The sequence below is a fragment of the Aspergillus glaucus genome, assembly GCF_001890805.1.
Source record: "Aspergillus glaucus CBS 516.65 unplaced genomic scaffold ASPGLscaffold_4, whole genome shotgun sequence".
In the NCBI taxonomy this organism is placed as follows: domain Eukaryota; kingdom Fungi; phylum Ascomycota; class Eurotiomycetes; order Eurotiales; family Aspergillaceae; genus Aspergillus; species Aspergillus glaucus.
Window position 1 is genome coordinate 904,689 of NW_019170456.1, and position 23,264 is coordinate 927,952.

Consider the following 23,264-nt stretch of genomic DNA (forward strand, 5'->3'; position numbering starts at 1 on the left):
TGTCCACATCAAGCGAAAGAAAGATGACTTTACCCAGAACATACCAACCTACAACACAATCGCAAGGCTGATCCTTGTGCGGCTGTGAACTCCTACTAGGATTAACTCGGACTAGCCTGAGTGATCGACATCCAGCTATACAGAATCATGTGGTTTCTTTCACTTCCTTTTTCTGTCCCCCTCTCCCCTGATCTCTGCCAACGAGTGGGCCATCTGTCGTCAACAGGGACCAGCCTCTCGACTATCGTCGAATCTATCTTCTTTCTCATCAATCCTTTTCGCACCTTTTCCCTTATCGATATCTTGTTCAGTCTCATCGCATCGAGACTGTTTGAGGTGCTGGTCGGAGTATTGGTCGGAGCGCTATCGAGATATAAAGGACTCTCCTTCCAGAATTCGAGCGCAAAGCTACAGAAACTCGAGAAAGGTCCCATTTCGAAGACTGAGAAGGGGAAACGAATCTCTACCGAGATCTTCGTCTACGCATGGGTTCAGGTGGCTGAGATCTTCAAACAATTTCGACGGGGCGACATGATGTTGTCGTTCTATCTCACCCACTTCTTTCTATTATGGCTGCATGTCTCCCGCTGTGCAGCCAGGCAGAATGTCTTCCAAATCTACCAGCCTGTCTTGACGATGGACGAGGGGAGTGTTGGTTGCAGTGAAAATTTCTTGCTAATGAACCACGTGTTTTCTTCGAGTTACGGGAAGCCGTTTGTTGGTAGGTTTGAAAATCACTGTCGGCTGACGGTGTGCGTCTTTGGCTGACACAGACACACAGGGAGCTATGAGCCACCAGGCTGTGACTTCGATACGGTCCGGATAAATTTCACAGTTACATCAGAGGGCCGGCAGTTTGATCGACTCGCGCTTATGTATTTGGGCGACACAGAAGTGTTCCGAACGTCGACAGCTGAGCCTACTGCGGATGGGATAGTCTGGACTTACATCAAGGACATGTCACCGTACAATGCTTTGTGGAACGAACCGCAGAAGCTAATATTCGATCTCGGCAATCAGATCACGGATATCTACACCGGTTCCTTTACTGCAACCCTGACTGCGACCTTCTCTCAAAGCGGAAATGTGAAGACGGCAGACATGATTATGCCAATTTCTGGGCGGAAATCAGACTCCAATTCGCCGAGTGCTTTCACCGTTCCCACAGACAATACAACGGTGCATTACAAAGTCCCTTCATCGGCCTCACGTGCTGTTGTGTCCATCTCTGCGTGCGGACAGTCTACGGAAGAATTCTGGTGGACCAATGTCTTCTCTTCAGACACAGAGACATTCAGCGGCACCCTCAGCGGTTATTCCCCGTTTCGTGAAGTTCAACTCTATATTGACGGTATCCTCGCTGGGGTCGTTTGGCCTTTCCCCATTATATTCACTGGAGGAGTGACACCGGGTTTCTGGCGTCCAATTGTTGGGATCGATGCGTTTGATCTGCGACAACCGGAGATTGATATCTCTCCTTTTCTCCCTTTAATCACTGATGGCCAAGACCATTCATTCGAAATCAAAGTGGTTGGTCTGGATCTTGGTGCAGACGGATCTGCGACACTTTCAAACACTGTCGGCTCGAGCTGGGTGGTGACGGGAAACATTTTCCTATATCTAGACGGTAATAATGCGTCCTCGTCCTCCAGCAATCGGATGCCTATCGTCGATGCAGCGGCGCCAAAAATGTCCGTGTCACGAAATTTGAATCAGGATGCGGCCAAAAAGAACGAATCACTTTCCTACTCTGTTCTAGTTGAGCGGAAACTCACGATTAGTTTATCAGACGTGTCGTGGAGCCAGAATCTCTCCTATTCGAATCACAATTTACTCAACCAACAAGGGCTGGACCAGGTTACCCATCAAAGTACCTCGGGCGTGAATACTGTCACCCAGAATGGACAATCAAACCATGTCAGTTTCGAGTACCCTTTGACTGTCATAACAACAACTCACAGCGCCGCCAATGAGTCTACAATCGACGCTCAGATGAAGAGAGGTCTTACCATTGAAGCGACGGATGTTACCGGCATTTCCACATATACTATGAATGCAGGATCATCATCCCTACGGAATAGGCAATGGGGGAATGCACACTACATATCGAAGGCTGATGGAAACTCCACATCCTTTGGTGACACCACGGCTACCTTAGAGAGTGAAGCTGGAGGTAAATCATATAGTCGGAATGTTCGGGCAGTCAACGGGAGCATAGCTCATGACATTCCTGGGGTTTCCTCGCAAATATCTCAAACTGTTCTTTGAGCATCAAGTTAAATTCTTACGGGAATTTATAGCTAGCGTTATATGAATACAAGCACAGAAGCATCGAGAGCTATGCTTTATGCAAGCAACAGTTATGTCCGCTTATATAACACACTTATGCTCATAGAACCAGACTTAATATAACCCGATTTGGAATTGTCGCTATCAACACGTGACTGTACGCGATAAGATTTCGGTTTGCCCCAGCTGGATTCCCCGTACATACTACGTACTCGACTCGCTCAGGGACCGAGACGACAACCTGCATGATGGCCGTGGAGCAGGTGAGATTGTCCTTCGATGGTAATCATACGATTGCGCGACACCATGTCCGAGTTACATTGACTTACTGACATTATTATCAGGACCTGTCCCCGATTCTCTGGCCGCCGTTATCGAGCGAACCGATGCGCCTGATACGAAGGATCCTCCAAAAAAACGTCGCAAGTTGACGGACAGGGCACCTCGCAGTCTTTCGGAGCTCAATGGTGTCTCCGAAGCTGGGGTGCCCAATGGGTTCATTCCTTTAGCACGCGTCAATCTGCACCTGGTACGTGATAGGGTTTTGCACTCAGGACTCGCGCGGGGGCGCGTGTGGTTCGATTGCCTTTTGCTAATAGCCCTCTATAGAATTATGCAGAGACAAATCTGGAGATGGATGGCTCCGGCGCCTACATCGACCTGCCTCAACGGTTTCCTGTCCAATTTCATGCTCGGAATATAAATATGCGCAATAAAGGCGGTTTGACTCCGAGGATAGTGGGTCGCGAGGATACCGATCATGACTGCTTTAGACTGGAGTTAAAGTCAGTAACAGATGGGAAGGTTATATTCTCTGAGCGATCAGTGGATCCGGCGTTGCTCGGCATCGAGAAGTTACTGCAACTTACCTCTAAATCTCTCTGCGCCGACTTTTGCCGCCGCCATGACCCTGTGGCGTGCTATCAAGCAATTCTACATTGCTTGCCTGATAGGAAATCTTTCCGTCTAGAGCTAGTCCTCTTGTGTATTGATTCGCTAGAGGTGCGGGGCTTGAGTCAGTTTCGGGATGATCAATTGGAGATCTACTCACGATATGTCATACGCGAGCCGCAGGATGTCTTCAAGGAGGACGCCAGTCACATTTTCAGGCGTTCCTGGCAAGCAAAGGAGTTAAATGAGCAGGCGAAACGGTGGTCGCCACGCGACTTTTACAAGAATGTTCATGTCCCTGAGGACACTCCCAAGACATCTGCAGACATAAAGTGTGGTATGGTCGAGAGCCAGCTCTATCCTTTCCAAAAAAGAGCAGTCAGATGGCTTTTGCAACGGGAGGGGATGGAACTTCATCCGAATGGAAAGGTCGTTCCAGTTCAGAAAGCGTCCGGTAATCATCTTCCGGCGTCTTTCCAAGAATTCACTGATGCAGATGGCCGGCCTTACTTTGCCAGCCGTTTGTTCATGACTGCTACTACCGGTTTTCCGGATTGGTATGATGCCGAAGAGCATCTAAAGGGTGGCATCCTTGCGGAAGAAATGGGTCTAGGAAAGACCGTCGAGATGATTACCTTGATATGCCTGAACCGTCGCAAGCTGGCTGGTGAGCAGCCACCGTCAGATGTTGAGGGCAAGAATCCCAGGCCATCAGGGGCCACTCTGATCATAACGCCGCCTGCGATTCTTGAGCAATGGAAACAAGAAATCCAGCAGCATGCACCAGCGCTCCGTATCTTCGAGTATATCGGCATTCAACGCCACGAGGATCAATCAGACGATGCACTCGCCGAGATGCTTGCCAGCTACGATGTTGTGCTCACAACTTATAATACACTTTCTCGGGAAATCCACTATACCGGTGGTGCGCCAGAGCGGAATCTACGACATCAAAAGAAATTTGAACCAAGAATAACGCCTCTGTTACGGATAGATTGGTGGCGAGTTTGCCTGGATGAAGCCCAGATGGTCGAGCACGGTGTCAGCAACGCTGCCACAGTTGCTCGTTTAATCCCTCGACATAATGCATGGGCTGTGACGGGAACGCCAATCCGCAAGGACATGGGTGATCTCTATGGCCTTCTTTTGTTCCTCCACTATGAACCCTTCTGTGGTCAGACAGCTACATGGAACCGATTGTGCGGGCGATTTCAGTCCGTGCTCACGGACATTGTCAATACCATCACCCTCCGACATAGCAAAGACCACGTCCGCAGTGAGCTCGATTTGCCACCCCAGAAAAGATTCGTCATCACCATTCCCTTCACCGCCGTCGAAGAGCAGCACTATGGTCAGCTGTTCGAGCAGATGTGCGAGGATTGCGGGATCGACCTGTCTGGCGCGCCATTGAACAACTGGGACTCCGAAGACCCAACAACCGTCGACAAAATGCGTGGCTGGCTGACAAGACTCCGCCAGACCTGCCTCCACCCCGAGATAGCGGGGCGGAACCGTCGCGCGCTGGGCACTGGTAACGGGCCGCTCCGCTCTGTATCCGAAGTTTTGGAGGTGATGATTGATCAGAATGATACGGCTATCCGGGCGGAGCAGCGTTCCATGCTTCTGTCTCAAATTCGGCGGGGTCAGTTGTTGGAAAATGCGCGGCGTCGTCAGGAAGCTCTTAATCTGTGGAATGGGGCTCTGGAGTTAGCTAGTGCCATTGTGAAGGATTGTAAGGCGCAGCTGAAATTGGAACTTACAAGATCTCGGTCATTAGAAGGCACCAGCTCGAATGCGAATGAGGGCGAGAGTGAAGAAGACGATCAAATGGAAAAGAACAGTCGTATAGGCACGTACCGTCAAAGGCTGCGTGCTGCGCTGGAAGTCGAGCACATTTGTATTTTTTTCACGGGAAACGCATATTATCAAATCAAGTCAGATTCGAAGCTTACTGCGCCTGGTTCTGAGGATTTCAAGTCTCTGGAGAAGCAGGAAATGTATGCGTACGAAGCCGCAAAGTTGATCAGAAAAGAGATGCTGTCCGAAGTGTCCCAGAAGGTTGACCGATACATGAGGTCTATAAAGGACAAGAAAAAGGACGAGAAATTCGTCCATATCCCCGAGTTTGAACCGCACGTCTTCTCAACCGGTATTGAGTCCCGTCGTGTACTAGAGAAACTTGAGGATTTCTGCGATGCAATGAACGAGCATGCTGAGCAGTACAAAGAATGGCGCGATGTCATGGTCAACTTGTTATCGCAATCGCTCATTGATCAAGAGGAGGATACAGAACTTGAGGGAAACGAGTATGAAACATCAACGAAGCACCAGGACGAAATGTACGTCTACATAGAAGCCCTACGTGCCATGTTCGCCGATCGACACGACGCCCTCACAGGACAAAAGAATATCCTCGTCGCCCATGAAGTCAAAGGAGGCATTATCCAAGCCCAAGGCGGAGAAGGTCCTTCTCCGCAGCTCTTCCTGTCGGCAATGAATAAGCGCAGTCTGCTCAAGCCGGACCCCGAGCTTGGCTCGCTCCGTGGGATTCTCGGGGAGCTTCGCAGTCTTATCACATCGCTGGAGTGGCAGGAGAATGAAGGAAGCGCGCGTGCTGCCGCCGAACTTCAATTGGCGAAAGCCGTGCTTGAAAATGCGAGTAAAATGAATGCCGAGCAAACCAAGGTTAGTTCGGGCTTGGAGAGGGAGGTGGAAATGTTTCGAGACACGATGAATAATCGTCTCGAATACTACCGGCAGCTGCAGCAGATTTCGGATACTGTGGCGCCATATGACGAGGAGAGCGTCGGTAAGCCGATAAACGACACGCTCTTTGCCGAGAAACTCCGGCAAGAGGAAGCTATAGACGAGAAGATCCCTAGCCTGAAGGCAAAACGCCGCTATCTCTTGCACATCAAAGAAGAGCCAGATTCGGACGGCTCTTCGAGTATATGCATCATCTGCCAAACGGGCTTCGAACACGGTGTATTGACTGTATGTGGCCACAAGTACTGCAAGGATTGTTTGCAGTTGTGGTGGAAGCAGCACCGAACTTGCCCGATTTGCAAGAAGCGCCTGAAAGCCAGGGATTTCCATCAAATCACGTACAGACCTGAGGATTTCGTCGTGCGAGAAGAAAAGACCCCGACTAAGATAGGACCGGCGCCGGAGCGGTCTTCGAAGAATTCGTCTATCTATACTGACGTCAGCACCAGTACTCTGAGAGAGATCAAGAACATCGATGTTAACGGCTATTTCGGTACCAAGATTGATACGCTGGCCCGCCACATATTGTGGCTGCGGATGCACGATCCTGGGTCCAAGTCGATTGTATTCTCTCAGTATAGGGTTTTTCTGGATGTGCTTTCTGTTGCCTTATCGCACTACAAAATTGATTACAGTAGTGTCGATAGTAAAGGCGGTATAGAGAATTTCAAAAACGATCAAGCGGTATGTTTTCCTGCTCTCTCGGTGTTCTAACTTGCCCCATGCTAATCTCTCTGCAGATCGAATGCTTTCTTCTACATGCCAAAGCGCACTCATCCGGACTCAACCTGATCAACGCTACTCATGTTTTCCTCTGCGAGCCGCTCATCAACACCGCAATCGAATTGCAGGCCATTGCCCGTGTCCACCGTATCGGTCAACACCGTGCAACCACTGTCTGGATGTACCTCGTCTCAGGAACGGTCGAGGAAGCGATCTACGACCTTTCTGTGTCCCGTCGTCTTTCTCATATCACCGCAAAGAAGAAAGAAGAAGAAGAGACTCACGCATCATCGAAGATGCACCTCAATGGCAATGACAAGGAGGCTATAGACGAAACTACGATAGACTCGGCAAATTCGATGGAAATGCAAAGTACGGCATTGTCCAAGCTCATGGCCGGCGGTGCATCTGGTGGCGAGATCGTCAAGAAAGATGATCTATGGCAGTGTCTCTTCGGGGATCCCAGCAAGAATCAGGGATCCGGTCAACATTCCATGGGTGCTGATAGCGAAGTTGGGAAATTTCTGAGGGCTGAAGCGGCAGAACAAAGAGTCGCTAAAAGTTGAGACGGAGGAACCCGTCGATAGAATGTAAATATAGAGATAATATATGAATATATACCTTTTGCTTCCTATACTATCCTTTTTCCTGGACTGATGTTGATAGATGACTAAGCATCCCAATCGAGACAGTATCGTGTCTTCCCTTTTTGGGGAATGACGCACACCTCCAGCTGCCTGGGGCGGTCTTTCCATCGCTCTTCATGGAATAAATATCTCATCTTTCTTTCTTTCTTTCTTTTTTTTTTTTTTTTTCTTTTCATTTGGGGTGCTCAGTTAATGTGCAGACATTCTCATCTCTCATATTCTCCCTCCACCTCTCGTTATGGCTTCAGACCCCGCGTCGGCGAGTCCCGAGGCTCGTGAGCTCAGTTTGATATCCAAGGTCGAGCTCAGAATCGCCCTGGCAGAGACAGATGCAAAGCTCCAATCTCTTCTCCAAACATATTTGGCTCCGTTACTTCTCAAACTCGGCTCAGAAAGTCTGGCAGTCCGCAACAAAGTGATTACGGTGTGCACACATGTCAACACTCGAGTTCAGACTCCGTCCATTCAACTGCCCGTGACAGCGCTGTTGAAACAATTCAAAGAGCAGAAATCTCAGCTTATTAGGCACTATGACTTAATTTTCCTGCAGCAGGGGCTTGATCGCTTGGGTGCCAATGCGCGGATCGAGATCTTGCTACCGTTGCTCCAAGGGATCTCCGAAATTGGGACATCGGTTAACCAAGGTGCTATCGTGTTCAATCTTGTTTTACGACTTTTGCCTCTGTTGAAGCTGCCCCCGAAGGGTAATGAGGAAGATGTGCAGCTGAAAAGTCGGCTGGGCCTGTCCGATGAGGACACCAAGTTTCTGTCTTTCTGGTTGGAGAAGCTCCTTTTGCTTTCGCCGGCAGATGAGAGCTCCACGACATGCCCCGGTCTTTCCCCTAAAGAGTACATATTCCTGAACAAGGATGCTCCTGTAAAAGAAACCTGGAACCCGTCTGCAAGCGGCGGTCTGAATCTCACGGAGACCAAAGCCAATGCCTTGAAGTTTCTTGCCAGCGGAGCCTTTACGGATTCAGAGCGGTTCTTGCCTGCGCTAGTTGCAACTGCGGATGCAAACTCACGCCTGGCAGACCTTGGAGAGGAGATTTTGAAGCGATTCATTCCGAACTTCGAGGACCTCGATGTTGTGCAGCAACTGTACAGCTTGTATTTTGGGACTGGAGGGGCCGATGGAGCGCCTCCTGCACGGCCTTCCCTGCAGATCAAGCTGCTAGTTTATCTCGGAAAGTCCATTATGGCTACGAAGGATACCGAAAAAGTAATTCGATTAATAGAAGAGGGCCTTCTATCCGATACTGCAAGGTCGTCACGGGGACTACAAGCGTCCAAGTTGAGGATTCAAATCTTCACCTTCACGACATGGGTTGTCCGCATGGGATCGCCGTCAAAGTTGAAAGGGATGGCACCAAAGGTTATTCAAGGCTTGAGAGATTTCATCCAATCTCAGGGCTGGCCTAGTCCCGGGGCTAGCGGGCAGAGATTACCCGCAACGGATATAAGTCTTCGGGGTCTTGCCTACGAGAGTATTGGTATAATGGTACCCAAAGTCGATTTCCAAGCGCAAAACGACGACGAGGAGTTTTCTGGTTTTGGCCTGATCAAGTGGTTGTTCGCCTCATTAAGCTGCGATGATTCGAGCCCTGAGATCTTTGTTAGCATTGAGCAGGCTTTGGGCAGCATTCTTAACTCGTCGCTAGACAGTTGGGACGAGGGATATCAAGAGCAACTACGTCCCTTCCTGGTTGATCAGATGAGAAACGAACCAGGAGAGAATGACCCTCTAACCGGATTCAGTGTCGTTCGAGGACCGCAGTATGCTGCGGTACGTTTTGCCAATCGCTTTCTACCCTATCACGATGTTGTGGCTCGCTGGGTCGATATCATTGCCATTGCGCGGGGGTCGGAAAAGCGCCACGAGGTTGTGGAAGAAGGCAAAAAGGGCCTCCATCCTTACTGGCATCGCCTCCTCAATCCCGGAAATAAAAACAAAGGGCTTGATACCTCGTCACAAGAGCAAACGTACGGCCCATGGTACGACTTTCCCAGTTTCTCGTCCGTAACGCGCTTTTTATTCCGCCCCTCGGATCATGCAAACATAAAAACTCTGTCCGCGTCGGACATCCTGTCAGGGGGGTACAGAAAAGCATTTGCGCCTACTATCACGTTCCTTCGCAACATCCTTCTCTGGGAGTCATTCTCGAAGTTTGGAATTGCAACCGACATAGAGCAAGACTGGGACACTAAACTGGACGTACTACTTACGTCTGACGAACGAGCTCGTGCAGCTTTGAAGAAGTATATCGCGGGTTCTGATAAAGAATCAGTGCTCCTATTCCTTCAGAACGCCTTGAATGGGCTCCTCCATGAGAGCCGGGAAGGGCTGGAGCTATGTGGTGAGCATTTTGTGGAAATCTGTTCTGCGGCATCAAATGACATAGTCGATGCCATGGTCCCACGCGTTTTGTCCTTGAAATTGCCTATATCTAGCAACGACCAAGAGAAACAGAATACGGCCGCACGTGCTATCGGTATACTTGCATCTCATCCAGCGTTTTCTGAAAAGGATTTGACTGAATTTATTACGGAGCTGTCGAACGCTTTCATGGCATGGAAGTCGGCGATTGGGGAGCTGGTACTTGTCGTCCGGGGATCAATTCTGGCACTGTCATATCTGCTTAGCAGGCTTGCGTTCCGTGGAAAGCTCGACAAGATTCCGCAGGTACAAGTGAAGCCATTTATCCAAACCCTCTTCGATATTATCGAGTCCACGAACGATACTCTTTTGCGACGGGCTGCTCAAATGGCCATCGGGCAACTCAGTCTTTCCGGAATCCTTTCACCGACTTTGCTCTCTAGTGATGGCTGGACGAAGGTCAAAGAAAGTCTCTCACGGGACGCAAAAGCCGAGAGCGAGATCCCCATACTGGCAATGGGCCGTCTATCGTTGGCCTTTTCTAATGAATACATCGTTGATCTGCAGTTTAGCTCGCTATTGGATGCTCTTTACGGCTTGCATGAGATTCGCAGCCCGGAGATTCACTTTTCTGTCGGTGAGGCATTGAGTGACGCTGCCATTGGATGGAAATCCAAAGCACTAATCCGAGAATTTGATGTCGATGAACAATTCCCCCAATCTTTTATCCCTAATACCGTGCTTGCAGAAATGTGCGACAAGATCATTGCCGACTGTGGTGCTTCGAAGCCAGCCCTCCGTAAAGCGTCTGCCATATGGCTGTTGTGTCTGGTCAAGAATTGCGGTCATATGCAAGAGATGCAGGACCGATTGCGCAAATGCCAAGCTAGCTTCACAAGCCTTCTCGGGGACCGTGACGAGATAGTGCAGGAATCGGGTGCTCAAGGGTTGGGTTTGGTTTACGAAATGGGAGACCAGGAACTCAAGGATGATCTGGTGCGAGACTTGGTCAACTCCTTCACGGCTACCAATTCCAATCTTAGAGGGGGCAAAGTTCACGAAAACACAGAGCTTTTCGAGCCCGGGGCTCTACCCACTGGACAAGGACAGTCAGTCAATACGTACAAGGATATCATGAATCTCGCATCTGAGGCAGGCGACCCAACGCTTGTATACCGATTCATGTCGTTGGCTTCGAACAACGCGATCTGGACCAACAGGGCAGCTTTCAGCAAGTTGGGTATTAGCAACATTTTCACGGATTCGAGCGTCAATGGCTACCTGGCAAAGAACCCCAAGATCTATCCGAAGCTGTTCCGTTACCGGTTTGATCCCAACCCCAACGTGCAGCGGTCAATGAACACGATCTGGCACACGCTTGTCAAGGAGCCCTCAGCTGTTATCAACGCTCATTTCGATGAGATCATGGATGATCTCTTGAAGAGTATGATGACTGGCCGGGAATGGCGCGTTCGGCAAGCAAGTTGTACTGCCATTTCGGACATGATCCAAGGGCGTCAACCGGAACAGTACTCGAAGTATATGGATGAGATTTTCAACAAGGCGTTCAAGCTTCTGGATGATATCAAGGAGTCGGTTCGAGCATCTGCCCTCAAACTTTGCCAGACCATCACCAATGCAGTCATCCGCACCTTGGAGACGAGCGACGCCGACACGAAACGCGCGATTACAATGCTGGGAAAGGCGATCCCGTTTTTGCTCAGCGACAAGGGAATGGAGTCTGGTGTTCAAGAAGTCCAAGGTTTTGCCATTGGGTCCCTTATACAGATGATCAAGAAGAGTCCTGCTAAGTCGCTACGGCCCTTTGTTCCTCCCATTCTAGAACAGTTTCTGAATTCACTCAGTTCTTTGGAGCCACAAGCGGTCAATTACGTTCATCTGAATGCAGATAAATACGGGCTGACGAGCGAGGAAATCGACAAAATGCGATTGTCCAGTATCCGCACGTCTCCTATGATGGAAGTGATTGAACGATATCTGATTGACACGCTCGACGAGACCTCGGTGAAGGAGTTTGCAGCCAAGCTTGAAGCGGTGCTTCGCGCTGCCGTCGGACTTCCAACCAAGGTGGGCTGTAGCCGAGTTCTGGTCCTGCTGAGTATGAAGACTATGCTCTTCCGTCCTTATGCGGATCGGTTCATCCAACTGCTGTCGAAATACGTGGTTGATCGGAATGATACCGTCAGTGCGTCGTACTGTTCATCAATAGGCTACCTCATGCGGCTGGCGTCAGACGACCGGGTCCTAAAGACGATTGAGTATGCTAAGACTCTCTACCTGACGGCTGAGGATGCGACTCAACGAGTGATCTCGGGGGAGATTCTGCATTCTACGTCGAAACTCTCCAATGATCGTTTCATGGCATTCGCTGCCTCCGCTTTACCTTTCATCTTCGTTTTCAAGCATGACACGGATGAGCATGTTCGTGAGGTTTTCGAGAAGACGTGGCAGGACAACGTCGGTGGTACCCGGACTGTATCGCTCTATGTCAACGAAATCACCGCGCTTGTCTCGGACAACCTCGAGTCGCCGCGATGGGCCATCAAGCACACAGCAGCCCTTGGCATTGCTAGCACCATCACATCGCTCGATCCCGAGCTTGATCTGGTCACTAGCGATCGTCTATGGCCGGTTATGGAGAAGGCACTGATGGGGAAGACCTGGGAGGGCAAAGAGGCCGTGCTTAAAGCGTTTGTCAAATTCGCGGGCCAAGCCAAGAAATTGTGGCAGGAGAAGAAACAGCTCAGTGATGCGATGAAGGCAATTGCTATCCGAGAAGCAAAGCGAAACAACGCTGCATATCGTCCGCATGGCCTGACTGCATTAGGTGGAGTTGCACAAGCACGCAGTGGTCTGAATCTGATGCCTGACGCTCTCGCAATCGCGTCAAAGGTGCTGGAAGATATCCTTGGTGGCGACGAGGATCGAATGGATATTGACTCCGGCAGTGGCCACAAGTCAAAGTATGTCCTCCTTTCATTTTGCCCGGCCTTGATCTAAACGAGCTCAGCTGACGATTTTCGGTATAGCACGGAAAATACATTGGCAGCCTGTATCAGATGCGTCCTCCAGTGTGTCAACTCTGCGGCATATGTGTCCGGAGGTTAGTTCTTTACCCTATTTTGCTACCAGTCTAGAGCGCAGAATTGCTAATCAGATTCCACAAATAGCCGTCCAGACATATCTGACCGATTTGATTCCTGTTGCTGACAAGGCGTTGAGAAATGGCGGCAGAACCGTCCAGGCACCATTATACGAGGAGCTGAGACAGCTACTGACCAGACTGGAGGAATGGACATCGCCATCCGACGGTCGAGGTGTTGATGTCCATAGCCTCCAAGGACCCTTATCGACGCTCGCAGGAGAATTGCTAACTCGCGAGATTGATGTGTCCGTGGAGACCATTCGGACAGAACGCGCGCAGGCGGCCATCGCATACATTGTCCTTAGCCAGCAGAGAGGATTTGAGGTCAACGAAACGTTGCGCCAGTCGATTCAGACTTGGAGAGCAGGAGAGCGATCGGGACCAGTGCAACAGATTCTCGATCAGGCGCTGGCGAAGTTGATACGGTGAGGAGGGATTCTTCATGCACACTGTCATGTCTATACTATGCGAGGAGTCACGCTCCGCAGCGTTGGACCTGGATATCATTGCCAGGGAAGGAGAGAACCCATATACCTATTGCATTCTATATGTACCTAGAGTAGACAATATTCAATAATGGAAGTCATTTCTGCCTCAGGTGTCCACTATACTACGGATACCACGCGGGCCGAAGCATTCGAACCATAATCATACATTCCTGTCACAAAACCCTCAACTGATATGATTAATGCCATTCGCTCGTTCTCTCGTACTTTCGAATCGCCCTCTTGACCTTAGCGCCTTCGTGGAGCTGTCGAGCCAATGATCTCTGGCAAAAGCGCCGTGGGGTTCACACCCCGGCGGCTATTCAGCCAGTCTCTCTTCGTCCTCGCCATTCTTCATGAAATGGATGGACGAGGGGGGAGAAGACCGTGAGGGATTGCCTGGAGCCTTCTCTATGAAGTTGTAACAGTACTTGATCCTGCTTCTCCCCTAAAAAAATAAAAAGCGCTGGTAATCTCACTAATAACTAAATCCGTCCCACTATAGGACTCCGCATCGAACGACTTCTCCCCGATCGCAACACACCCTCTGCTGTCCTGAAATCCTGCCTGGAAGGCCGGATTGATATTGATCGACAACTAGATCTATCCTCCTGCTTCCATTGCATCTGCGTGGTGGCGCAGGTACTACGGAGTACAAGTGCAGACTACGGGGTACAACAGTACTGCTACTCTCACCATGAGTCCTACTGGGAGTCGCCAGGTCCCTGAGGGAGAGCTGTTCCTCTCCTCACCACCTGCACCAGTTGAATCACCAATCGTCGGGCCTCTACGGATCAACAAGTATGATACTAGAACCCCGTCTCCCGCATCGAAACACAGTGCCACTCCACCATACCCAGACGACCGTCCTCGTCCATATCAGACATCCGGTTCCAATTCGACAGGGGGGAGTGACCGGACGGGATCCCCAGCAATGAACATTCAAACGTCTACACCAGCTGTCCCCGGCCCATTGAGACCGTCGGATTATCCTCCAGCTTTGCGGCCGCGGGACGGTCGTGAAGCCAGACCGGTTACTCTGGCAGAGAGGCGGGGAAATGCTCCCAAACCCTTGCCAGAGTCGCCTGGTCCAGATGTACCGGATAAAGAAGGACTGTTTCGCAAATACACGCGAGTTCCAGCTGCAGCTCCTCCTGCACCGAATGGCAATGCATGTGCGAATTACCGGCAACAATACTACCCGCCTCCCCAACCCTCATCTACTCCTAAGCTTGCTTCAGCAGCCGCGACAGCATCGCACTTACAAATTCCGAATGGAAATAATGCGATCGGCCGGATTAGCTCGACAGCATCGAGTTCGACCACCCGCGCTCAACGGGGTTCTCCTCCCCCGCCAGAAACTCCCGTGGCTGGTCCCGGCCAACAGCCGGGATCTGATATCGAGGCCCGATACGCAGCTTCTGGGATCGCTGGAACGTCGACGCTAGCCGGTCTTCAAGCGCAAAACTCTGCTGCACAGAGAAGGGCGGAGCCCTACGCTCATCAGCCACCAAGGCGGCCATGGACCCCGACCGAACAACCAGGGACCCAACCACATGGACCTCCGACAGTTTATCAAGGCGACAGCATTGTGAGCGCCGATAATCCACCGGCTAGTCCTATCCCAATCCAGCATACGGTTCCACCTTCGCAGTCGGCCCCGCCTCAGCAGCAGCCATCGAGGATTCCACCAAATGCATTGGAACAGGACCTTGACAGGATGCGGATCTCTTCCTCTCCCCCTCCGGCCTACTCGACTGTTTCGGGACCGGCTGCCTCTCAAGGGTATCCCGTCGAAAAGCAGCGCCCAGCTACTTCGTCGGCTCCTCCCGGGCACCCGGCAATAACGGCTCCAACAAACGGGGCTACTATGCCTGCTAACGGTGCTGCCATCGCATCGCCAATGGTCACCGCTCAGAACCATCCAGCTTTTGCAAATGACCCAAGACCATCCACGCATTCTCCTCAGAATGGCATGCAGAATGGGCAACAGGTCGCCTTTCAGCAGCAGCAGCCACAACAACAGCCACAGTTGCCGCCGCAGCCCTTGGTCAGCCCATCTCCGGCACCGTCGGGCATGCCTCCGGCATCTCCTCCACCGCTACCAGAAGGTTGGATGGCGCATCTAGACTCCAACTCTGGGCAATACTATTACATTCACCTGCCGACTCAGTCGACGCAGTGGGAATTCCCCAAGGGCCCGACCCCGTTGAATCTCAATGACACGCCATTGTCTCCGGTAGGCAGCATTTACAGCAGTCATCCTCTTGCGTCCCCGGCATTGTCTACGTTTAAGCCTATGGTATCCCCGGGCCTTCCTCTGACACCAGGTTTCGAAAGCCTGCAATCCCCTGTCATGGGTGGTTTCACTGGGCCCCCTCCCAGCTGCGGGGTCGATTTGTACAAGGTAGCGCCAACAAACGCCGTCTACTTTGGGCCCTACCTTCGATACACCAACATGGACATTGAGCACGGCATTTGGCTGGGTTCCATTCTTCTGGTCACCGATGCCGCCCAACCACCAACAATACACCTTCACCAAAGTCTCGACCTGTCACCTAGCCCGCGCCAATTGAAAGCCGTTGGCATTGCTACTCACCAACGATGGACATTCTACAGGTATGACGTCGACTTGCAGATGGACGAGTCTGGGCCTGCAAAATGGACCTATGCCATCACATCACACTTGGGTTGTACCAGATACGAGTTCCTGGTTGCCGGTCGGTATGAGACGAATTGGCGTTTTATCACAACCTCTGGAAACGACTTCTCTCTAAACGTCAACGCCAATGATCGAGCCCGTCTGGGAGGTGTGGGACTCATGTGGAAAGATATCATGCAAAAGCATAATGAGATCGGGGGTTTCCACACCCAGTTATGCCTTGGGGGTCAGATTTACGCAGATCGAATGTGGAAGGAGATCGCATCACTGAAACAGTGGCTTGCGATCAGTGGTAAAGATGCCAGGAAGAACATGCCTTGGACGGCGGCGCATCAGGAAGATGTTTCTCATGCGTACTTCCACTATTACACAAGCCACTTTGACCAGCCTTATGTGAGGGAGTCGTTTGCTCAGATCCCTTATATCTGTCAGCTTGATGATCATGACATGTGAGTTTTGGTCTCCTTTTTTCTTTCCATGAATCGCAGACTAACAGGTTTTAGTTTCGATGGATTTGGCTCGTACCCTGATCATATGCAATTTTCGAACATGTTCAAAAATATTGGCCGCGTTGGTATCGAGATGTATCTGCTCTTCCAGCACCACACGACGCTCGACATCCTCCGCAACACCAGATCCGATATAGATCTGTTCACAGTCACGGGGACAGGTTGGCACTTTGTCAAATACCTGGGACCAGCGGTGGTGGTAGTTGGCCCTGACTGTCGCTCAGAGCGAAACCCACACCAAGTCATGGCGGGTCCAACATATCAGGGCATCTTCCCCAAGGTAGCTATGCTACCACCATCCGTGCAGCACTGTCTATGGATGCTCTCTGTGCCAATCATCTACCCACGACTGGAAACAGCGGAGCACATCGCACATACTGTTGCCACAGGGAAACGAGCCGTCACCGGTGCATACAACGTCCTCGGAAAGGTAACCAGCTCCGTTGCCGGCGTGGTCGGTGCAAAGGACATGGTAGGCTCCGGGTTCGATTCCGTCAAGCGTGCCGTGGGTAAGTCAGGACTCATGGGTGGGATACTAAGCCCATTTGGGGAGTTCGATCTCATGGACGAACTCCGCGATCAATGGACACATGAATCCAAAGAACTCGAAAGGACTTATCTCATCCGCACTCTCCAAACAATCGCCCAATCCAAAAACATCCGTATGACCTTCCTTTCCGGTGCCGTCAACGTCTGCGGCGCAGGCCTCGTCCACGACCCAACCCGCCCCTCAGACCATAAGACAATGTACCAGCTCATTTCCTCGTCAGTCGTTAACGGTCCACCTCCATCATACATCCTCAAACTCCTCCACAGCAGTAACAAGCCGCTCTACGTCCCCGCCAACGGCCACCGGTCCAACTCACAACCGACTGATACCAAGGAGGATATGATGGAGATCTTCCAGACAGACGTGACGGGCCAACCGCGGGAGTATCGAAAGCTGATGGGGAGAAGGAACTATGCTGCTGTCGTTGCTTATTATCCTGAGGCCGTTAGTGCGGCGTATGGGCAGCAAACAAATGGTACAGGGCACGGGGCTGGAAAGTTGAATCTTGCGGTGGACTTCATGGTGCAAGGAGAGGGGTTGTATCCGACTGTTGCCAAGTATGGGCCGGTGATTGTTCCAAGTCTGGAACCGGGGAAGTGATGGTTCTCATTTAGTGTTTTTTGATGTTTTTTGTTGAAAGTTTATATACCAAGCATGTTCTATTTGATGTACTCAGATCTTGTTGCCAATGTATATTCCACTATACAGACTTGAGTTTCTAAAGCCACTGCGACTTTCTCTGGATACCATCGCTATAATAAAAATATTTAAATGTTACTAAGGCCTAGTATCAGTCACATGGTGTCAAAGGATTTTTGCCCAACTCCACTTGAACCGCCTGGCTTAGCCCCCAAGCATCAGCCGCACTACGCACCCCTCATCCCACTGTTAGGCTGGGAATCGAATGCCACAATGAGCTTCGGCTATGGTGTGGGAGATTTCCTTGCCATTGCGAAGCTGGTCGATACAGTGCGGAAGCAATTTACAGATGCGCCAGGCCATTATAAAGCCATTTCGGATGAGTGAGTCACATAACTTGGAATCTTGGAGAGAACTCACAGGCTGCTAGTGTCAAGCGATTGTCAAATGTGCTGCACGATATTGAAGATCAAGATCCTGACGATAATATAGGGGATCAGCAGAAGCAAGCTCTAAACGATATCTCCAAAGGCTGCCACGATCTGCTAGATGGGCTGAACCGCACTCTTGTCAAATATCAAGACATAGATCCGACTGCGAGGGACGCGAATGGCGTCAGGAGAGTAGGTCGTCGAGTATGGAAGAGATTTATTTGGGACCAGAAGGAAATAGACGTGTTTCAGCAACGGATTTCGGCAAACATTGATATGTTCAATCTCTTTCTTAACGAGATCAACAGCCAATTGAACAAGGAAACAAAAGACCTGGTGGTCGTCACTCAGCAGGGAGTCAACCAGCTTGTTCAACACCAAGACGAACAGAGACGGCGAGATATCTTCAAATGGCTTTCTCCGATAAACCACGCGGACAAGCAAGCCGGCTTCTTCGGTCAGCTACAAGAAGGCACCGGGACCTGGCTCTTGGATACCAATGAATTCAAGAACTGGATAACCCAAGATCACGACACGCCGGAAGACCAATACACGCTATTTTGTCCTGAACTCCTCGGTGCAGGCAAGACTATCTTGAAGTCAGCTGTGATCAATGAGCTTCAAGAGAACTTATAATAGGCTGGGGTTGGTGTGGCTTTTTTTCTATTGTAATTTCCGGGAGAAAGTGACCCTCGATTGTTTTTTTGCCGTTATCCTATGACAGTTAATCCAACAACTACCATCTATCCCCAAGGATATGGAGACGCTCTATGAAGCGAATTTAGATTCAGGTACACGGCTCACTCTGGGAAAAGTTCTGACTGCCCTAGACTCTGCTCTATTGGAGTTCTCGAGGACTTTCATTGTTATTGATGCATTGGATGAGTGCGAACTTCCAGGCGACTCACGGAAGAGGATCGCATTCATGCTAATATTCGGTACAACCGGGCCAAACGAAACACTGTCGGCAAGGACCCCTTGACGATGATATCCTGCAATAAGACTCCATTTATCGCTGGCTGACCACAAGACTGAGCCCGGAGTGACAGCCGTATCTGACTCGTTGATATTAAATGCCCCAGCGCGTTCCGCATAGCAGGTGGATGACAGGGATTTGTTTGAACAGAGGGTATTAATGATGATTGTGCTAGCCCAATGGTCGCCAGGATAGAGATCAATCTTCTGTCTATTGCTTCCTAATTGTACACTGACGGCATGCCATGGGCCATCGGGACCGTAGGTTTAATCAGACCATGGCATTGCAAAGGGAGTGACCACTTGAACGCTGACAACTGCTTCCAACAGCCAATGGAGTAAGAAGAACAGAGCAATGGCATCCAGAGTGAAAGTGAAGTGTGTAGTCAACAAGAGAAGATCGCGGTCACATATAGGAAAATAATAGCAGACTCAGGCTCACAGCCTCCGTCAATGCGGGTATGTATTGTTGGTGTACTAGGGAGAAAGCCCGAAGAAGCAGTTCTCCAGTGATTCAGGGTCCATCAGAGACGAAAGAAGGACAACTGGAGAGCGTCAAGGCTTGATTCCTGAGCTTTTCAAGAGCCTTCCCCAAAAAAAGCCCTCGATAAGGTAGCAGATGAACAGGTTTTTTTTTTTTTTTTTTTTGGTCTTGTCAGAGAAAAGGCAGGAGGCAAAAGAGAAGCAGGACAGAGGATCGAGTCTCTTGTAATTCCACCCAGCTATTGGGCAACACATTCAAATTGGGACAAATACATTGTAGTCTTTTCAAGCTTCGTCGGAAGAAACTCGAAATGATGCCTGGTTATAACCAGATCTCTTTCCTCTGGAGCTTGGGTTTTGTATATGTAACTGCCTCACTAGCCATGATTCCCTGCATCATTTTGATGCCTCGATGATACTGAGGATTGTGGTGCATTCTTGTTTCCACTGTTGAGCCGTTTTGCGAGATCCATCTTCTTGGTTAAGCGATTGCAACGGGCTCGTGATAGTGATCCAAGAGTATACCAATTCAGTCTCGGTGGCTACTATTATAGACAGCTGTACTTTGACGTAAACCCCTTACTACATGAGCACTCTATAAGAGACGGTATCCAAAGAAGCTAACATAGTGGCCTAAGTGATATATCAGTATCTCACTCCAAACTGTATACACATCAGGGAGGAACTAGGGCTGCCCACCACTCAACTTCACACTGGTACGCCAGAGACTACTGATTCAATAATCAACAAGAGGGAACACCAGAAGAGAGAGCCGGCCTCGCACATAGTGCTCACGAGCATCCCCCCTAACCTAGCTCAAGCTTCGAATGACCGACCCAGCCTCGTGGGTGAATAAGTAATGAGGATCTGCTGTGATGAACACCTTCAAAGTTAATTGTCAAGCTATCGAATGCATCTCATGAAGGTAATCACGAAAAGACTCTTAGCACGTACAATTGGCATTTAAACTTTCCGAATGGGCCTTATGGACGATCTCGGGTCTATATAGTAAATAGTCTGAGGGTTTGTGAAGATGGTAGCTGCCGATCGCCCGCTCTCGAAGGTTGTGAACTTAATCGCAAATGGTGCCATGAGATCATATTTCGCCGAAAATGGCACGGCCTCTTATCTTCCGACTGGAGATACTTTCATCTAGTCATGACCAGAGAATCATCACATCACAGCAAACAGGTGGCCGTGGGTGGAACATCCCTGACGATCACTCTTCCTATGCCCCGCTAACCCTCCGACTGAGGCATAACTATGTCTTTGGGTAATAGACGCTGATCAAGGTTGCTCCTTCTGGACGCAGGTTATTCTCATTGGATCTCCAGTATTAGATGCCCTCCTGTTACTCCTGAGCCTGGCTCTACTAATATGGACAGAAGACGTCGGAGAAAGGTAAAGCATGACGCCGCCTGCAGAGAAGCACGTATAAATAAAATCACATAGCAAGGAGATATACAGCGTCGCATCCCGGAGTAATCCAGGCATGTAGAATGATGCCATATGCTTAATGGTATTCGGTCGCGAGCTGAACAGGTATCGCAGATCAAGTTAGCTGGAAAGGGAGTGCGGGGAACGCGCAAGCATGTCTAACGATGCCATAGCAGTATCAAATGCAATATTGTGAGACCGAAGCTAGGGGAGGGGGGAGGGGTGTTGCTATGATGCACAGCTTTGGGCAATGACCGACACAGTACAAGATATTATCAAGGCATGCTCAATCTCCAAGACGATCAAAGACACCACGAGGAACATCGTTCTTTCTATCCACGAATGATATTTCACCACTTTGAAGTAAGGGAAGTAAGGATACCGGCGAGGGAGAAATGAATCAGGTGAAGTACTATGACGATGAACTAGAAGTGGTCAATTCTTGTTTTCTGAGTCCTGACACTAGAGCTCATTATCGTTTCTGTCACCGGCTCAGCAAGGACAGACTGCACATTGTTGCTATAGAAGAGATGAGAGGGGAAGAGAGAAAGACGGAGAAATTGAACAAACGCAGCGCGATCCTGTGACATGTGGGTCGAGACTGGAATCCGGGGTATTTGTACCATTCCTATTTGGGTTAGACCAGTTATAGAGCAGCTACGGGTATGCAGTTTGTGCATCAGAATAAGCCTTGTATGTGCTACTCAAATCTATGTATATTCTTTGGTATAGCAGAAAGTATCTTGTCTCTTTCAGCGGCCACTGACCACAATCGCGTTTAATACGCTCGGGCTTAAATAGACCAAATGACCACACGGCCATCAACTCCGCTAGCTATAATAAATCGTTAGCCGTAACCTGTATGCCTAAATGTTGGTGAAGGAGTTTCTTACTGCTAAACTTGCTGACAGCACCGTTCGTATCCTCATAAGCTCGGATCGTGCTGATGGTGTTCTGATGAGTCGTTTTAAGCTGGGTATCAGCCTGCGTCTGGCCCTTAAGATCCATCTGACGGAACATGTTGAGAGCAGTGTCCTCTCGAACGCTCCCAGCGCCTCCTCCAGATTTGCTCTCAATTGGTCCAGTGAGGTTCCATCCACTCTCATCGCCCTGGAAGCGATACGGCTCGCAGTCCTACGCGTCGTCAAATTAGTATACATAAATAGTGGGAAGAGACAGAAAAGAAAAGGTAAAGTGAACTTACATGACCGGCGGCAATAATTTCATTCTCCCCGTTCCAGATAAGGCAGTTGAACGGCAAAAGTCGGGTGGGAATGTTCAGCATCGCTCGAGGAGGCTGTTCCGGAGCACTCGGGTACACGACCGTGATACTGCTGTCATGGCCAGTAAAAGCGAGAGCATCTCCACTGGGTGAGAAGCCCACGCCATGAATCCATCCGGCTGAATCGTTCAGGAATTCGCCGCAGATGGTATTGAACGGGAGACGCTCTCCCCAGGCGCTTGGCTCTGGGCGAGTGTCAACTCCCTTAATAAAGCCCGAGAGAACTCTAGCATGGGAATCGGTCGATCCAGCAGCGAGAAGCACAGAGTTCGGATGCCAAGCAAGAGTAGTGATGGTGCTCCTAATTGGCTTCTTCAAGTGCTTCGAAATCCACCAGTCGTTCTCCTCTTCAAAATAGCAAACCGAGATCACACGGGCTCCTGAACCAACAGCGAACTTGCGCTCAGACGGAGACCACCGCACAAACGTCGCGGCCCTGTTGATCCGAAGAAGAACCAATGTCGGCTTCCAACCAGAAGGAGTTTGTTCCCAGACGTATGCGTTCCGGTCTAAGGGGGTGATCAGGAAGTTAGCATACGCACCGTTTCGGGGACCTGCTATGAAGCAAAAGTACCTTGAGAGCAAGTAACAATTTTTCCACTGTTAGGAGCGATATCAACGCTGGTAACAGTCTTCTCATGGCCTTTCAGCTCATCAGTCAAGGAGAACTTGTTGCCTGCTGTCTGGTAGAGCTCCACATTGCTGTCCCGCGCAACGGCAAGCGTTTGCTTGTCCGACGAGAACGAGTGGTCAGCAATGGGGTTATGAAAGAGATGGTGAGCTTGCGGAGTAGCCATTGTAAAGTAAGACGACAGGAGGAGCTCTCTACTGTCGTTCAGTTGTTGTATGGTGTTTAAGGGGACGGATTATCAATGGGGAGAACCCCGTATGTACAGCTATTATTATTAGTTAGTTATGACGCGGGCCATGAGATTAGATAATAAGTCACATG

The 23,264-nt window shown here is 50.1% G+C and overlaps 6 protein-coding genes across 6 annotated transcripts; 5 read left to right on the forward strand and 1 right to left on the reverse strand.

Moving 5' to 3' along the window:
- Nucleotides 1-534: 534 nt before the first annotated feature.
- Nucleotides 535-2,268, forward strand: ASPGLDRAFT_119608 (uncharacterized protein; the record flags this gene model as incomplete). Its single annotated transcript, XM_022540073.1, has 2 exons — nt 535-725; nt 786-2,268. 2 exons carry the CDS (start codon nt 535-537, stop codon nt 2,266-2,268), a joined length of 1,674 nt encoding a protein of 557 aa, XP_022403921.1.
- Nucleotides 2,269-2,632: 364 nt separating this feature from the next.
- Nucleotides 2,633-7,298, forward strand: ASPGLDRAFT_165788 (putative SNF2 family helicase/ATPase). The gene is made up of 3 exons (XM_022542615.1): nt 2,633-2,818; nt 2,899-6,630; nt 6,687-7,298. The coding sequence occupies exons 2-3, from the start codon at nt 2,923-2,925 to the stop codon at nt 7,233-7,235; spliced, it is 4,257 nt and encodes a 1,418-aa protein (XP_022403922.1). The 5' UTR covers nt 2,633-2,818; nt 2,899-2,922; the 3' UTR covers nt 7,236-7,298.
- Nucleotides 7,299-7,504: 206 nt separating this feature from the next.
- Nucleotides 7,505-13,503, forward strand: ASPGLDRAFT_55707 (ECM29 family proteasome component). Its single transcript, XM_022548154.1, has 3 exons — nt 7,505-12,677; nt 12,744-12,817; nt 12,885-13,503. The coding sequence occupies exons 1-3, from the start codon at nt 7,555-7,557 to the stop codon at nt 13,286-13,288; spliced, it is 5,601 nt and encodes a 1,866-aa protein (XP_022403923.1). The 5' UTR covers nt 7,505-7,554; the 3' UTR covers nt 13,289-13,503.
- Nucleotides 13,504-13,784: 281 nt separating this feature from the next.
- ASPGLDRAFT_143929 (WW domain protein) lies at nt 13,785-17,809 on the forward strand. Its single transcript, XM_022541803.1, has 2 exons — nt 13,785-16,455; nt 16,510-17,809. Exons 1-2 carry the CDS (start codon nt 14,042-14,044, stop codon nt 17,663-17,665), a joined length of 3,570 nt encoding a protein of 1,189 aa, XP_022403924.1. The 5' UTR covers nt 13,785-14,041; the 3' UTR covers nt 17,666-17,809.
- Nucleotides 17,810-17,977: 168 nt separating this feature from the next.
- On the forward strand, nt 17,978-18,970 carry ASPGLDRAFT_55709 (uncharacterized protein; the record flags this gene model as incomplete). The annotated part of the gene is made up of 2 exons (XM_022548155.1): nt 17,978-18,087; nt 18,135-18,970. 2 exons carry the CDS (start codon nt 17,978-17,980, stop codon nt 18,769-18,771), a joined length of 747 nt encoding a protein of 248 aa, XP_022403925.1. The 3' UTR covers nt 18,772-18,970.
- Nucleotides 18,971-21,702: 2,732 nt separating this feature from the next.
- Nucleotides 21,703-23,189, reverse strand: ASPGLDRAFT_43756 (WD40 repeat domain-containing protein). The gene is made up of 4 exons (XM_022545879.1): nt 22,887-23,189; nt 22,235-22,821; nt 21,924-22,164; nt 21,703-21,864 (listed from the first exon to the last, which is right to left on the reverse strand). The coding sequence occupies exons 1-4, from the start codon at nt 23,107-23,109 to the stop codon at nt 21,824-21,826; spliced, it is 1,092 nt and encodes a 363-aa protein (XP_022403926.1). The 5' UTR covers nt 23,110-23,189; the 3' UTR covers nt 21,703-21,823.
- Nucleotides 23,190-23,264: the final 75 nt, after the last annotated feature.

Bases quoted from the DNA above. Each gene is read 5' to 3' on its own strand.
- ASPGLDRAFT_55707 (XM_022548154.1), top strand. From the start codon at position 7,555: ATGGCTTCAGACCCCGCGTCGGCGAGTCCCGAGGCTCGTGAGCTCAGT. The intron at 12,678-12,743 runs GTATGTCCTCCT...TTTTCGGTATAG, and splicing joins GGCAGTGGCCACAAGTCAAA to CACGGAAAATACATTGGCAG. The intron at 12,818-12,884 runs GTTAGTTCTTTA...TTCCACAAATAG, and splicing joins TGCGGCATATGTGTCCGGAG to CCGTCCAGACATATCTGACC.
- ASPGLDRAFT_165788 (XM_022542615.1), top strand. From the start codon at position 2,923: ATGGATGGCTCCGGCGCCTACATCGACCTGCCTCAACGGTTTCCTGTC. The intron at 6,631-6,686 runs GTATGTTTTCCT...ATCTCTCTGCAG, and splicing joins ATTTCAAAAACGATCAAGCG to ATCGAATGCTTTCTTCTACA.
- ASPGLDRAFT_143929 (XM_022541803.1), top strand. From the start codon at position 14,042: ATGAGTCCTACTGGGAGTCGCCAGGTCCCTGAGGGAGAGCTGTTCCTC. The intron at 16,456-16,509 runs GTGAGTTTTGGT...AACAGGTTTTAG, and splicing joins CAGCTTGATGATCATGACAT to TTTCGATGGATTTGGCTCGT.
- ASPGLDRAFT_43756 (XM_022545879.1), bottom strand. From the start codon at position 23,109: ATGGCTACTCCGCAAGCTCACCATCTCTTTCATAACCCCATTGCTGAC. The intron at 22,822-22,886 runs GTACTTTTGCTT...TCACCCCCTTAG, and splicing joins AATTGTTACTTGCTCTCAAG to ACCGGAACGCATACGTCTGG. The intron at 22,165-22,234 runs GTAAGTTCACTT...GACGACGCGTAG, and splicing joins AAATTATTGCCGCCGGTCAT to GACTGCGAGCCGTATCGCTT.